General features: G+C 40.5%; 1 protein-coding gene across 3 annotated transcripts in view; it reads left to right on the plus strand.

Moving 5' to 3' along the window:
* The window catches only part of LOC121280982 (transcription elongation regulator 1-like), a 105,612-nt gene that overhangs the window by 51,871 nt on the left and 36,598 nt on the right, over window positions 1–17,143 (plus strand). Inside the window, exons 6-8 of one of the 3 annotated variants that reach the window (XM_041193490.1) lie at window positions 8,091–8,120; window positions 8,683–8,745; window positions 11,475–11,672. In XM_041193490.1, coding sequence (XP_041049424.1) covers window positions 8,091–8,120; window positions 8,683–8,745; window positions 11,475–11,672 — 291 coding nt within the window. The remainder of the gene's footprint in view (window positions 1–8,090; window positions 8,121–8,682; window positions 8,746–11,474; window positions 11,673–17,143) is intronic. The other 2 variants (XM_041193491.1, XM_041193492.1) reach the window with 2 other exon arrangements.

Here is a 17,143-nt window from a genome sequence, read left to right on the forward strand (position 1 = left end):
TAAATAATACAACTTAATCAAACACCTTTATAGAATAACCGAGGTTTTCCACCCAATGTCGTTGATAGGGCCCTCAACCGTGTCCAGCCCATCTCCTGCGCATCCGCCCTCACGCCTTCTCCCTCCCAGAAACATGATAGAGTCCCCCTAGTCCTCACTTATCACCCCACCAGCCTCCGCTTTCAAAGGATCACCCTCCGCCATTTCCGCCAACTCCAGCATGATGCCACCACCAAACACATCTTCCCTTCACCCCCCTGGCGGCATTCCATAGGAATCGTTCCCTCCGGGACACCCTCCATCACCCCCTACTCCTCAACTCCACCTACGGTACCTCCCCATGCATATGCAAAAGATGCAACACCTGCCCCTTCACTTCCTCTCTCCTCACTGTCCGAGGGCCCAAACACACCTTTCAAGTGAAGCAGCATTTCACTTGCATTTCCCCCAACTTAGTCTACTGCATTCGTTGCTCCCAATGCGGTCTCCTCTACAATGGAGAGACCAAACGCAGACTGGGCGACCGCTTTCTAGAACACCTTCGGTCTGTCTGTAAGAATGACCCAGACCTCCCTGTCACTTGCCATTTTGACACTCCACACTGCTCTCTTGCCCACATGTCTGTCCTTGGCTTGCTGCATTGTTCCAGTGAAGCTCAACGCAAACTGGAGGAACAGCACCTCATCTTCTGACTAGGCACTTTACAGCCTTCCGGACTGAATATTGAATTCAACAACTTTAGATCTTGAACTCCATCCCCACCCCCTTTCCGCTTCTTCCCCCTCCCTTTTGTTTTTTCCAATAATTTATATAGATTTTTCTTTTCCCACCTATTTCCATTATTTTTAAATCTATACCTTTTATGCCCTTTTAGTCTTATTTCACCCCACCCCCACTCGAGCTGAACCTTGTGTGTCCTGCCATCCATTCTTAATTAGCACATTCTTTTAGATAATATCACCACCTTCAACACCTCTTTGTTCTTTTGTCTGTGACATCTTTTGATTATCTGCTCCTATCACTGCTTGCTTGTCCCTACAACCACCCCCACCCTCTCTCTCTCTCTCTCTCACTCCTACTCCCTACCCCACCTTAAACCGGCTTATGTTTCACCCCTCTCCTATTTTTACTTAGTTCTGTTGAAGAATTACAAGGACACAAAACGTCAACTTTGTTCTTCTTCGCCAATGCTGCCAGACCTGAGTTTTTCCAGGTAATTCTGTTTTTGTTTTGGATTTCCAGCATCCACGGTTTTTTGTTTTTACCTTTATAGAATGAGTCTGGAAAATGTTATTCCAATTTGCTCAGCTTTAGTTCTGGCTGTTCTTCCTCTTCCAGCTTTTACTACTAACTTTTCCTAGCCGGTTCTCATCTTTGTTTTTGCCCCATCCCATCTGTTTCCAATTTCTTTGGCATCTTTTCCATCCTGGCTAATTTCCTACCCTGTCCACCCATGACTGTTTATCTTTCCTCACCTCGCTGTGCTCCTTTTTGTTCCCCATCAGTTCTCCCACAGTTGTTTGTTTTTATTCATGCTGGCTGTGTTTTTTTTCCCCCATCTTTTGAAGCTAGTTGTTACACCCCAGTCATTGCAGCATTTCCCTGGAATCAGTTTATCATGTGATACATTCACCCTACTTAGCCATCAGGATAAGCTGTTTGAAGGCAAATTCTTTATCTGAACTCTGGGATTAAAACTCTCTGCAAATAATGCATCTTGTCAACATCTGTGCGGTATGAATGAAAATTCTGTGTTTTATTAGGTTACTTTCTACTTCGATTTGTACTATTTGTCTACAGGGAAAAATGGTTTCTGGACTGCGGAGTTCTTTCAGTAAATCAACACCGATTCAAAAGGTTTTGAGGCTCCTAAGTAGCACCTAGAGAGTGTTGCAGCGGAAAGGCTCCTCATATTTCCAAAAAGGTTCTTGCATATTTTAAAATCCCTACTGTGGAGGTGACAGTAGTTCACTATTTATGCCTCAGTATAAATGAGGAGATTTGTCCATTTCCAGTTCCTGTGATCTAACTTCCTGTGGAAGCTGTGAAAGCAATTCAGAGGCACAGAAAATGAGTGCTCCCATTTATTGATCCTACAATGTCAGTGAGTGGCATACAGGTGCAGTTTATTTTTGAAGATGGTGAGAACAGAGTGTAAAAGTTTGCAGGGCTCCTTTGAGCATTGCACGGACAGACCCAGAGCATCTCTGTAAAATTGCCACAAATGTGCCACTAGTAAGGCTTCTTGTGCTCATTCAGCAGTTCAACAGTGTTGTTGTTCAAGGCACAACATTCCCATCCTGGCCAGCACCAAAAACGGATCAACTAGTAATCTTGTCGCTGACGTATATTGCAGCGCACAATTAGCCTTTTTTCCGCACGATGTGGCAAACGTGCAATTTAATTAATTGAATATGAAAGCCTTTGGAATATTTGACTTTTTTAAAAAAAAGGACTTTATTTTCCTTTTGTCTTTTCTTCCCTCTATATTTGTGCATCTGTTCGTATATGTAAATGAGGAGCTGTTCGTTACAAGATGAATAGATGAGAAAATAGGTAGTGTAGAGCATGGGTCTGTTTGACGTTTAGTGGTTGATTATAACCATGGAAATTTTTAAGGTTAAAACTAATTTTTGCTGTTTGTGGTTTTGTCCTGCAAAATTTTTTCACAAAGTTCTCTAATTTGAATTTCAAATAAAAAGTCATTGCTCCTTTTTTTTTGCACCTTGCACCAGGCTAATAGAAGTGAGAAATATTAAACTGGAGTTCCAATGACAACTGAGACTTTATCCATATGTTTAAATTCCTACCATCATTCCAAAAGTTGGGGATTCATGAGCAAGGTAGTTTGTCCAAAAATCCATTTATGTTTTAGTATCGTGTTTTTATCTCAAAATGTAGTCTACATTTTAGACCTGATTAGAAACTTGTAATCTTAGTTTCGTGATTAAAAATTCAACACTTTTAGTTGACTTCATTTCCTTTTATAATTCATCAGCTGTGGCTAATGGGGCTCTCATGTTTGAATCAACAGATTGACAGATTGTGGGTTCAAGTCCCACTCCAGAGACTGGTAGCATATAATCTGAGCTGGTAGTTCACTGCAGTACTGACGGAGTGCTGTGCTGTCAGACATGCTGTTTTTCAGATATCACTTTAAACTGAGGCCTCATCTACCGTCTTAAGGAGGCATGCAAGACCTGATGGCGTTATTTTGAAGGAGAGCTAGGGAGCTCTCCCTGGTGTACTGGCCAAAACTCTAAATTATAAGGTGACTGCACTTCAAGTGGACTTTATTGCCTGTAACATGTTTTGAGGCTATGAATGCAAATCTTTCTTCCTTCCAATACACAGTGTTGTTGTGCTGCAGCACCCAATTTCTCTCAGTCTGACTGGTAGTAAGAACTATTATAACAGTAAATGAATTTTTATAAACTGTTACAGCCTGAACATTTTAAAACCAAGGACAGTGATTAACATCACCTGGAACAGTTATAATATTACTCCCAATTTTGAGCATTTTAGACTTTGGCATAGAAAGCCTGCACGTTCTTTTGTTCCAGTTTATGACTGACACTTGTAGCCATATTAAAACGTTCATTACATAGGCACATTATACAGACCTCAGAAGAAGTTAAATATTTAAAATTCTTCATATTCTGGCTAACTACAATGTCATCCTCTATCTCCTTTCCTATACTTAACAATAACATTTAACTAACAATAACACTTAATAGACTTTAAGTCCCGGCCTTGGGATTGCAAGCCAAGTAGCATAATGCAGTGGTTACCATACATTCAACTAGTGAGAGAACATCTACCAGCTCTCTCGTGCTTGCCCTCTCTCTCATGCTCGCTTTCGTGCTCTCTTTTCTTGTGAGTTCCAAATAGCAGCCACACAAGTAAACCCTCTGTTTGCTATCAATTAAGTGGAGATTAAGTCAGTTCTTTCCAATAGAATATCAAACTTAAATATAACCTTACTGCTAGGTAAATAAATTGCAATGTTATAACTTGCAGGCAATAGAAGACTTAATCTAACCCAGGTAATTATGCCATAGGACAGACCCTTTGATGTCAGCCATAGTTACTATGTCCCTAAACCCGCCACCCGAACCCCGCCCCCCCCCCCCCGCCCGAGTTGTTTTATTGTAATGCTCCATGCAACTGAGTCCCACTTGTTCTGCTCTTTTTCCATAGCCATAGAATTTTTTCCTTTTTCAAGTATAATTCCATTTCCCTTTTGGAAGTTTGAATCTGCTTTTACCACCTTTTTAGGCAGTGTGTCCCAGACTATAGCAACGGGCTGTATTTTAAAAAAAAAAGACAAATCTCCTCATCTCTCCTTTACTCCCTATACCTTAGGCAATCCCCAGTGCCAAAGCTTTGGAAAACACCCTGGTGCGACTTCACCTGGAGTATTGTGTGCAGTTTTGCTCCCTTTACCTTAAGGAGGGAGTGCAACGGAGGTTAACCGGATTAATCCCTGGGATGGCGGGATTGTTTTATGAGGAGAGATTGGGGAGGCTGGATCTGTGTTCCCTAGATTTTCGAAGAGTGACAGGCTAAATGTAGTTAAGATGTTTCCACTGGCTGTTGAATCTAAAACCAGGGGACATAATCTCAGATAATGGGTAGCCCATTTAAGACTGAGATGAGGGGGAATTTCTTCCCTCAGAGGGTGATGAATCTATGAAATTCTCTATCCCCAGAGGGCTGTAGAAGCTCAATCATTGAGCATGTTCAAGACAGCAATCGATAGATTTCTGGAGACTAATGACATTAAGGGATATGGAGATAGTGCAGGAAAGTGGAGTTCTGTTAGATGATCAGCCATGATCTAATTGAACGATGGAGCAAGCTCGATGGCCTCAATGGCCTACCCCTGTTCCTATGCCCCATTTCTTTATCTTTTAAAAAAAAACTTTCTTTGGTTTTTTTTGAAAGAGAGGTTCAATCTTGCATGTAAAGGTTTAAAAGAAAACAGCTGCTGCCCGCTGCAGTTCAACAAAAAGATTTTTTTAATATATTCGTTCAGAATTTCTGTGGGCTTTTTCACTGTAATTTAATGATTGTGGTTATTAGAGAGCCAAAACACTCTGGTGCCCCAAACTCTATGGACACACCATTGTTTTCCCTATTCAATCAGGTTGAAGAATCCTTAGTGAGAGGCACAGAATCTAAACCAGGAAGTGTAAGTTAGATTACTCAATGGGAAATGATGTACAGAAAGTGAAATGAAGAAATAAAGATGGGATTCAGAGCAAAATAAGGGAGACAGAAAGAAAGACAATTATTTTAAAATCTCCCAACAATAATTAAAATATGAAGGAATGCAAATCCACATTTTTAAGAATAAATTTTCAGTGCCATGGACCTTATTTGGCAGTAATTAAATTAAAACTTAACATGCTGTTGAAAATCCACTTGCATTTGAAGGGCGTGAGCCTTACATTTTTCCTGGCTAATCACCACGATTTCACACCTTCCATGCATTTGAATGTCAAGTCTCTTGGAGCAGTCATGCCACAAAGTATCTGGTGGAGCAGGGCAACTTGGGCACCATTTCCTGATTTCTACGTTTAACTGCACGTGTGCAGATGCCAGAAGTTGCTATCGGATTTATTCTTGAACAACGGTGAGCGCTGATAACTTCACTACTGTTACTGCAAAATCCTGGCCATCAGTGTTCTTGGTGGGGCTAATAGTGTGAAGGTTCTGGGATAATGTGAAGCAGCATAACAAATACCCCAAGTCAAAAACTCGAACTTGCCATAACAACGGCGCAAGTCCCCAGGAAAAGCTGGGGCAACACAGTCCAAAAGGCTTTGTCTTGAAATGTGACCCTGCAATAGTTTAATTTCTAAGAATTTAGAGTCATTTAAAAAAAAATGCCAAGCTCTGACAGCAGCACCATCACATTTGGCCTCTGAAGCCCCAGGATAGGGAGAATGAACATATTTGGCAGTTTAATCCTGATTAACACATAGTGACTGAACCAGGAATGTGCTGCTGTGTGACATCTGGTGAGGATACTGTAATGTCAGATAGTTTTCCAATGCTCCATGCCGAAACCATGTATGCAGAGCCTGCTACTCGGCTGAGCTTACCAGAGGCCTGTGACACTAGGCTGTATCCCAGCAGGTGTTTATGTTATTTAGAAGAGTATTGGGGAAACTTGCGAAAGACATAAGATTTTTGGATCTTCTAGAAAATGCTTTAACTCGAAGAGTTGAAAACAAATAGCAAACATCATGAAATGTTTTTCTTCAGTGAGGTATAAACATTTCTTAATACCCTGATGAAATGCTCACCTACTTCAGCTTTTGATAGCATGTAGAAATTACAACCTGAAACCTGGAGCGAAAAGCAAAACCTGTTTCAGCTGGGCATTTTATCACTAATAAACCAGCAGATGGCAATGACTAGCAATATATCTGTCTGATGTCTGTGACTTCCTTTTGCTGCTTTTGTGCAAGATTCCACTGCCTGCTTGCATCAACCGACCCTCCCCACTTCTCAACACTCAAAGCCACTCAGCATTACTTGCAACTGGGGTTAGAGGGAGGGAACACAGTGTAGACTAAATAGTACAGCCACAGGTACCACTAGCTGTTCCTCCAGAGCAAGGTTTTAACAATTGACTTAATTTGAGAGATTAATTTTAACATCGTTGTTTTTTGTTTAATTAATACTATAAACTGTGAATTCTTGAATGCTGGTGGTTTATTGAGGTGGGGGAGCCTAGTTAGAAGTTTTGCTCCATAATTTGAAGGAGCTGAATTAATGTTCACTTAAAATGAGAGGACTGATGAAGAATCTGAGATCAGTCTTCATGATTAATGTATAGACGAGAGAGAGGATTGGAAGGTAAAAGGACAATTATGAGATCCACAAGTGGTGTTTTAAAGACTAATTGTGAAATTGTATTTTTGGAGTTCATATAACTTGCAATTGTTATTGCTAATGTCTGAGTAGTTTGGTCGGTAATAGTGTCAGCATATTATCATGCATGAGCTGAAAATTCACCAAAAATAAAATGGTCATTCCAGCGAGATAGGAATTGCCTCTTGACAATCTGTCAATCTGATGGCTAAGGAACATTGTTCCATTGTATTCCCTGTGGCCTATTCTAAGTTGCATGAGGAATAAGCACAATTCAAATTGTAGGTAATTCAGATTTGTAACTTGTGCAACAGCATTCCTCACTCCCATGAACAGGCATTTAATTCGCCCAGTTATGGTTAAAAAATTCAAATGGGCACTTCTATTCAGACGTGGAGAATGTTGAGCATTTTTCTGAAGTTCTGCCAGCTGTACTTAGCTGCACTTAAAGTTTGTGGTAGGCTTCCTGATAGTTTAGTGATAGTTCAGCGCCATACGCTCCAGGGTTGTCCCATGTGCAATATATGCTGTGTTCTCTGATGCTATTGGGCATGGTGATAGAATGGTGGCCCCCCCTCTTGAAGTTAAGGAAGAGGAAAATCAGCCACTGATTCCTATTGCTGAAAATTCAATCTTATAGATGTCAGTTGGAAGTGCAGAAAGGTTCAGCTCTGTCCTCAATTGAATGACATGATAACACTCACAAAGCTGTGATACTCAAACATCTCACACCCATGGAACTTCCCAGCATAGACAGTAAGTTTAGGGAAGAAGAGCAAAGAAAAAATTAACTGCGTTAGCATGCACAGTCTGCAAAGACTAATGATGTAAGCATCTGGCAAAGGTACTGATTTTTAAATCGATAAACTTCTCCAAATGTACTTGAAAATAAAATTATCCATTTAAATAAGCATTTTTTTTAGTGAGAAACTGACTTTTGTCAGTGAATATATTTGGGAAGATTTCAAGCCATCTGAATTGAATTGGTATCAGTGGGGGATAAATTGACTCTAGTTTAAAGCTGCATTATACTTCATGATGTTTTTATTTTTTATTAGTTTTGCTTTTAAATATGTACATATATTCTTACTAAATTGGGTTTAGGTGTGTGCATCTATTAATGTTCTAAAATGCATACTTTCTGTACGTTATCTGAAAGATTCAGTTATTAATTCCTGAGGATGTACCTATGTCAATTCTTGCAGGTTTACAAGTACAGTCTACTCCACTTACCTGTAAGTGCATACCTCAGTTAAGTGTCTTTTTATGTTCCTTTTTAACAAGCCAAAATTTCCCCCATTTCATAGGAAACCTGTGGTGTTAATGTTTGTAATATTCACAGCAAATTTTACTTAAGTGTGTGTCCCCTACAGATGCATATGTAGTAGATAAATGGCCCCAATTTTCTCTGCTGTTACTCTGTTCAGTGTAGTTCAGGCAATATAAATGTCTTGATGCTTTCCTAAATTGCTACTGTATGACATGCTAATCAACTTTTTTTAACACAATGGTATACACAAGTTTATGTGTGTTCCTTTTAAATGTATACCCAGAATAAGTGTGTACATGTCATGGGAACACACTGTACTAAAGCCCCAAGTGTGGCGCTTTCAATTTCAGACAATGAAAGACTAAGTTAATATGCACAATTTTTTCCCTCTGCAATGTTGTACTGTATTTTTCCGACTGGTGATCTAATTGAGGAATTGGAACATGTTTTTACTATAATGCAGCTTTAAAATCGTAACAGCTGACGCCTATCTTTTCTCCAACACGCTTGCTTATCCATTCTTACAGGTGTAGCAATGATGCAAATAGTCAGCTGCCCGTATGTAAAGACAGTCACTACCGCCAAGAACGGTAATATTTTATCTTGGTCCTTTCTGTCTTATTAGTGGCATGATATTTGAATGTTATGATTTTATTTTAGCTGTCCAACTAAATACCTATTCCCAAACCTCTGGCTTTATTTTAAGATAGCATTATGCAAATATTCCATCAAAGGCAATAATCACTTTGGGGCATTTATTAGAAGCAGCTTGGATAAAGCCATGCTTTGCCAGTTCCCAGTATTGCTGGGAGAGGTTGGTTGGTAGGGGGTGGGGTGAAAATTCATGTGTAGATTCCCATCTGGCTTTGCTTGTATCATATTTGTGGTTCATTTGTTTGTGCTTATGTGAAGCCTTCCTTCATCCAGTTAGCTGTGCCATCTATTTTGACCAGTGCTTGTGTGTGCAAAACCCATTTCCTCAAGCATAGTCAGTTTGCATGCATGCCTTTAAGTGCTACCCCATAACCTGGCTCAGTAATTTTGTTCTGCAATTTATGAATATTTTGTTTGCTTTGCTATTTTTATTGTTGTAGCTTAAACAACACTTAATGGTTCCAAATTGAAAGAAAGTAAAGTTCTACCGTTATTATGATTGTGGTCACACGGGTTGGGGAGTATTTCCAGCTTTCTTGTGTCAAACTGAGCAAAAGCTTTTGGTGTCAGAAGTTGGAGGTGTTGCACCTGAACTTCTGGGTATCAGGGTACCATTTTTCCACCATCTTGTCCAGTTTTTACATCTCTGGTGAGCAATAACTCTGTTGCACCTGTCCCTCTGGTTTGTATAGTCCTACACAGTGAGCAAAAATCTCCAGCCAAGTCATTCCAGAATTTATGGCCTTCTCTTGTCTTTAGGGCCCATTTATTTGCATGGTTTGCAAACATATTATTATGGAGCAGCAGGTTTTCTTAACACTGCATTGGGGAATACTGCATCGTGTTCTGAAACCTATCTATTATGTTGGGCATTTTAGCACTTGCTGGCTTTGAAAGTCCGTCAAAGCCACAGTTCGTTGAGAACCCAGACCATGTAATGATGGATTGTAAAGATCCTGTACATGAGTGTGAAGACAAGGATAACTCAAGTTTTATGAGTAGTAGCCTGTGTGCAGGAACACAGACAGGGAAGTTTTGGTTTATCTGCTGAGTACAGGTCATAGAACCTTTATTAGAAGCTTTTGGGTTAATTTATGTTCAATGTTGTTTGAGGAGAAAGAACTCTGAAGTCTTAAGCTTCAGCATCTGATTAGTGATCTACATGATGCCTTCAGTTTAATTGTAGAAAGTTTGGGCATCATCAGATAAATAAAACAGAAGGTGAGAACTCATTATCTTTCACCGGGATTGAGAATTTATCTTTGGTTTCCCCAACGAGATGCAGTCAAATTTTCGACAATGTCCTATCTGGTTTTCCAATTATTCCAAAGTAATGATTTCCTGCTGTGTGTGTAATGTTCAGTTATCTTTTGTGGCTTAAGCAACTTTTGAATTAAATTCAGGGAATGAGTGTGCTGCTGACTGTGTAGTGTTAGTTCATTTTGAAAATCCACATGTATGAAATGATAACTTGGAGGAAAGTGAAAATTACAAATGACATACAATAAAATACAATTAACTTCTGTCCTTCGAACATCTAGTTAAATGCTATAAATGAAACACTTATTCCATTGCAACTTGAAACATCACACAGTAACTTCAAATTCTGATGCACCATCTGCTTTTGTATGTTAATGATTAAAAAAAAGCTAACACTGAAACCACATTAAAATGAAGGCAGAGGTCTCATTTTAATAAATGAAAGTCTTTGTATAAGTTACGTTTAAACTGCATTTATTTAGAATCTGCCTTTAGAGATCAAATAATATTTTTGGTGCATTATTTATTTGTCTGTGGGGATTGGGGTGACAAGATGGAACATGTGGCGTGAAATAACAAATCAAAATCTCTACCTAGGAAGTAAAACAGCTGAACGTTATTCAAAAAGCAATGGTGGGTGATCACTTAAAAGTTTGTAGCAGCTCTTTTTTATTTTATTTAGTTTTAACATTTTAACAAGTATCCTAGTGCAGACTCAGACCTAAGTTGACTTCAAGCTTAAGGAAACAAGTTGGTTTGAAATTGCTTTTGAATAATGTTCAACTATTTTACTTGCAAACTATATACAGAGATTCTGATCTGTCATTTCACTCCGCATGTTTCCCTTGCCAGCTGTGGAATGAATTTTAAAACAGTTGTTCACACATGCATATTTGTGCAGCATTGAATGAAAAATGTGATCAGACTGGGGAAAAAAGCAAATGCTAACAATGGAGATTGTAGACAGGGTATCTGGACCATCATTTCCTCTGAAAGAACTTTTACCACAGCAATTTTCTTCTCCCTTAAGAGATTTTATTTGGAACTTAGTTGATTTTGCAGCAGTAATGGAACAAGGAACAACTTCTTAGTAATGACTGAGTCCCATTAAAGCCAACAAAGGTAACAATTATCCTGACAGCATGCACTAGACAAATAAGAAATTGATTTGAATCCATTAGTGAGAAGAGGTAAAACTGTGGGTAACAATAAAGACCACTTTTTTCAAAGTTTGGAAATATAGGTTTGCTGCCTGGCTATTTTTTTTCTGGGGTGGATAATGAAACTGAAATTTCAATCAAAAATGGATGAGATGAGCCACTTTGTTTCTTTCCTTTAAGTTTTACTCTGACTAAAAAATGTAGCCATTGTGTTATAACTTGAACATGCTATGTTCTCCTTTCAGGTATGTTACCCGGAATGGCTCCACCTATGGTGCCGATGTTGCCTCCACAGGTTACAATAGCTTCTTCCGTCACCCTTCCTGGAGGCATCCCAGGCGCTGAATGGACAGAATATAAAACTGGCGATGGAAAAACCTATTATTATAACAACCGGACCTTAGAATCTACATGGGAGAAACCACAGGAACTCAAAGAGAAAGGTAACTGGTCATAAATTTCCAAAAATGAGGCTGTTGCCCCAGAGGGTTTTCTTCCTTGCACAATGTTCACCTCTCCCCTCTTCTGAATGTGTTGAGTCCCTTCTAAAGTACAGTTCTGTGGTTACTGTATCACCACTGGTATCTGTGCCAAGTGGACATAATTTGTGAAAGAGGCTTGTTGACAAGCCTTGGCAGGCTATTCAAACACCGGGGGCGCTGTGGCTCACCTAGCAAGGGCCAAAGGACAGCAGTGATGATCAGGAATGCTGGATGATTTTCTTCTCTCTAACTCAGGGCACTGAGACCAAGTAATGCCCCATAAGTTGCTACCTCTGAGATCTCCTGGTCTTTCTGTCTTAATGATACTCCGTGTAGTACTTTTATTCACTGGGCCATTGAATGGGGAGGGTGTGTATTGGGTGCTTAAGGGGAAAGGATAATTGGGTCCTCAAGTAAGTTGAGGAAAATGAGAACTTGTTTCCAAGTTAATACAGCCAAGATTGCAGGTTCCTGAAGCAGTCCATGCCCATCTTAAGCAAGACCTGCACAGCATTCAGGCTAGGGCAGGTAACATTTGTGCCACACAAGTGCTAGGCAATAACCATCTCCAACAAGACTGAATTCAACCATCGACACGCAATTGCATTACCATTGCTGAATTCCCCAACATCCTGGGGGGTTACCATTGACCAGAAACTGATCTGGACCAGCCATATAAATAATGTGGCTACAAGAGAAGGTCAGAGGCTGGGAATTCTGCAGAGAGTAACTCAGCTCCTGACTTCCCAAAGCCTGTCAATCATCTATAAGGCACAAGTTAGGAGTGTGATGGACTACTCTCAATTTGCCTGGATGAGTGCGGCTCCAACAACAATCAAGAAGCTCTACACCATCCAGGACAAAGCAGCCGCTTGATTGGCACCCCATCTACCACCTCCAACATCCACTCCCTCCACCAATGATGCACAATGGCAGCAGTGTGTGCCCTCTACAAGATACACATCAACAAGATACACGTCAAGGCTCCCTTCACAGCCCCTTCCAAACTTACGACCTCTACCACCTAGAAGGACAAGGGCAGCAGATGCATGGGAACACAACCACCTGCAAGTTCCCCTCCAAGCCACACACCATCCTCACTTAGAATTCTATCATCATTCCTTCACTGGCTGTGGGCCAAATTCCTGGAACTCTCTCCTTAACAGCACTGTTGGTGTACGTACACCACAGGGACTGCAGTGATTCAAGAGGCAGCTCATCACCACCTTCTCAAGGGCAATTAGAGATGGACAATGAAAATGCTGGCTTAGCCAGCGACACCCACGTCCCGTGAAAGAATAAATACAAGTCATGTTCAAACTGGTACAAAAATGATCTGACTCTGTTTCAATTCTTTTTGTGCTCCTGGTCAACACAAGAGTTCTGAATTAGTGAGAGAATAGTTTGAAATATTACCATTCATACAATGCCTACAACACGGAATCGCTGATGTAAGAACAATCCCGTCATATCAGATGGCTATCTGCATTCCATATGTACCTGAACTTTACATTGATTCTAAATTTTGCCCAGTTCCCATGACTGGCAGAGTTGCTCTTAAGGAAGATTCGCTACTTCATGCTTCCAGTTGTGAACATTGCCAGACATCCTGGGAATGACTGAGAGTGACTGGAAATATCTATACAAGTGAGTGATGTTTAAAGAAAGAAAAGACTTGCTGGCCTCTTAAGAGCAGCTCTGCCAGTCATGGCAACTGGGCAAAATTTGGAATCAACAAGCAAGCAATTTGTCTACCAGCAGAACAAAATGGCAATGTAAATGGAAAATTGTAGCAGTGGCTGTTAATTGTATGTTAATTGAATGTTTAACTGTATTCAGGGGGCACACATTAACTGGGAAGTCACCCATACTCCTATATATAGGAGCAGACTGAAACTGGTTCTTGGGTTTTGAGGTGCATGTTTGTAATCTGTGTCTAAGTGTATAGTAATTGGGCTCCAGTTCCATCCTTCACCTAGCTATCTATAATAACAGTCATAAAGACAGAAAATGCTCAGGAAATACTCAGCAGCTCAAGCAGCATCTGTGGAAAGAGGAATAGAGTGAATGTTTCCTTTCATCAGAACTGGCAAAACTTATAAATCTAATAGATTTTAAGCAAGTGAAAGTGGAGCGGGTGGGAAGAACAACAAAAGGGTTGTTATCTGATGGAAGACAGGATAGAATAAATCAGGAAAGGGTTGGTGGTATAAGGCCAAGGGGAGTGGTAATGGAATAAATAAGGAAACAAAAGATATGTCGAGAGAAAGTGTGATTGATAGAATGATGAACAACTGCCATCCAAAAGTAAAACCAAGGGAAAAAGAAGAGTAAAATCAAAATTTGCAAAGATAAAGGAGAAATAAAATGGGGCAGGGTTTATGGTATTTAATTGTTAAACTCCATGTTGACTCTGGAAGTCTATAAATTGCATAATTGAAAACTGAGTTGCTGTTCCTCAAGCTTATATTGAACTTCATTGGAACTCTGCAGGATGCCAAGGAGAAATAAGTTGGTGTGAGAGTGAGGTGGAGAAGTAAAATGACAGGTGACAAGAAGCTCAGAGTCACATTTATGTGCTGAACCCCACCATGGCTAACAGGGCCCTCGACTGTGTCCGTTGCATTTCCTGCACTTCACCTCTTGCCCTCCTTCCTAGAGCCATGATGGGGTTCCCCTTGTGCTAACCTTATACCTCACCAGCCTCCAGACCTCTTCCAGTTCAGCCACTCCTAAAGTGAGGCGGCCTCCACCAAACGCATATTGCCCCCTCCTGCTTTCTCAGCAGCCTGAAGGGAACCTCTCTGTTCATTCTGTGCCATCCTTGTTCACTCCTCAGTCACTCCAGCATCCATCTCCCTTTCATATGGCACCTTTCCATGCAAGGCCTGGAGGTGCAATACCTGCCCTTTTGCTTCCTTTGTTCTCAGCATCCAAGGCCTCAAACACTCATCCCAGGTGCAACAATGCTTTTTATATACATCTTTCAATTTTTAGTGTACTGTTTTCACTGCTCAAAATGCAGTTTGCTCTACACTGGGGAGACTAAATAGAGAATGAGTTAACCACATTGCGAAACGTCCATGTTCGCCCTGCAGTTCTTGGTTGCCCCTCTCATTCTCCACATTGTCATCATGCTGACCTGTTTGTCCTTGGCAATGTTCCATTGAAGCTCAAGGAACAGTACTTCACCTTTCATCTGGGTACTTTTACAGCCTCCTGAATTAGGCATAAAGTTCAACAGTTTCAGAGTTCAGTTTGAATGCCCTCTTTTTGCTCCTCTTTTCTTTACAGGTTTTAGCTTTTGGACAGCAGTTGTTCATCGTTCTGCCATTCACACCTCTTTCCGACATATCTTTTGTTTCTTTTGTCCCATTATCACTCTGTTTGGCCTTGTACCATCAACTCTTTTGTCATCTCTCCTACAGACCGCCTCTTTTGTTCTTTGTTCACCTTCCCCACTTTCACTTGCTTAAAACCTATTACATTTCTGGTTCCAATGAAAGCATTAACCTGAAACATTGGCCCTTGTTTCTTTCTCCACAAATGCTGCTAGACCTGCTGCCTATTTCGATAATCTTCTGTTTTTATTTCAGATTTCCAGCATCTGTAGTATTTTACTCTTGTTTAATAGCAAAGTGCCTGCTTTTGTTGCCAGTGTTGTTTTGCCTCTTGATTCAGCAACAATCCCACTTGTTCATATTATAGTGTTATAATGTAATAGGGTTTGAGATAAGGTCTCTATTAATTAGGTGTGATGCAATGTAGTAACGTTTTATGATGTTTTTAAACAATTAACAATTGCCCATTTGTTTTTGGAACTCAGCACTGTAGCTTTCGCGACCTACTTCACTGACACAAAATGTTAGTTTGAGGTCAGAGGGAGAAAAAAATGTTCTGATTGAACTTTTCAAATCCCTACTTGGTTTCAGTGCTCATCAAGGCGTTAGTGCTGGGGAATGATGCACCCACTCTTTCAGTTAACCACAATCTACAAATGGAACTCCCAGGTCAGGGGCCGTGGAGTTGGAAGGAATGCGAAGCTGCTTCTGTCAAACAATATGCCTCAATCCTAACCTCGGGAAAAATTGCAGATGGCATGTCCCAAAAAGCAGAGGCTTTCGTTTCATCAGTTGGAGCTGCATTTGAACTCTGGTCCTTGGGACAAAAGACCAGTGTCTGTCAGCCCGCCCCCCGCTTTGTCACTGTCACTCCTAATTTTAATCAAAAAGTATCCCTCAAACTAATGCACTTGACACAATCTTGTGTTCTTATTTTTCTCCTCTTCTCTCAATTACTGTGATTTGTGAAATGGTTGAGCTGTGGATGTTGTTTCCCTCTAATTCCTGTTCAAGTTTCATGTGGCTGTTATTGCAACCTTGTTGAATCTCCCGTTAACATGATGCTGTTCAAAAAGTGTGTCTAAATTCCAGTTTTTCACAAGGATAAACATCCATTATACAATACAGTGGTGCTAGCTCCCTCATTAGCACTTCAGAAACCTGCCCCAAAAGGCATGATATGAATACAGTTTACAGCTAAATGAGAGAGACAATTAGCCTGTGGCAAAGGAGCATACATTAAATTCATGAATCATATAGAAGGACCATTCATCCTGTTGCGCTTATGCCAACTCTTTGAAAAAAGCATTCATTTGGTGGTGGCGTAGTGTTACTGTCACCAGACTAGTAATTCAGAGACCCAGGCTAATGCTCAAGGGACATGAGTTCAAATCCAACCATGGCAGATGGTGGACCTTGAATTCAATAAAAAGAAGCCTGGAATTAAAAGTGTAACAATGGTCATGAAACCATTGCCAATAGTCATAAAAACCCACCTGGGTCACTGATGTCCTTAGGGAAGGAAGCCTGCTGTGCTTACCTGGTCTGGCCTGGTGTGACTCCAGACCCACAGCAATGTGGATGACTCCCCTCTGAAATGGCCTAGCAAGCCATTCCGTTCTCGAGGGCAATTAGGGATGGACAATAAATGCTGGCCTAGCCCCATCCCATGAACGAATAAATAAAAGCTCCATAACCATGCAGTATAGATCCAATTCTCCAATCAAAGTTACTGTTGAATCTTCCAGATCATCATAGCTTAATGCATTAAAAAAAATTCTCCTGCTCTCTCCTCTGGTTCTTTTGCCAGCAAGTGACTTATGGACCACTTGCTTTTGCCAGTTCAGTCTAAGATTTCAAAAAGCACATTTGCTTGTTCATGAAATGACTCAAGTAGCAGTAATGCATCTTTGTACGTTTGAAAGAAGTACCTCAGAATTACTTTATCAATTTCCAATGCTGAATGCCTTTTCTCAATTAGGGTTGTTATAGACCAAGCAGACCTGCATATGGAGACCATACAAAAACATACCTGTAGGGATCAGCCTGTGATGGGCATATGGAAGCGAATGTCATTTTTAGTCCAATTTA

Source organism: Carcharodon carcharias, chromosome 8 (assembly GCF_017639515.1).
Source record: "Carcharodon carcharias isolate sCarCar2 chromosome 8, sCarCar2.pri, whole genome shotgun sequence".
Taxonomy (NCBI): Eukaryota; Metazoa; Chordata; class Chondrichthyes; order Lamniformes; family Lamnidae; genus Carcharodon; species Carcharodon carcharias.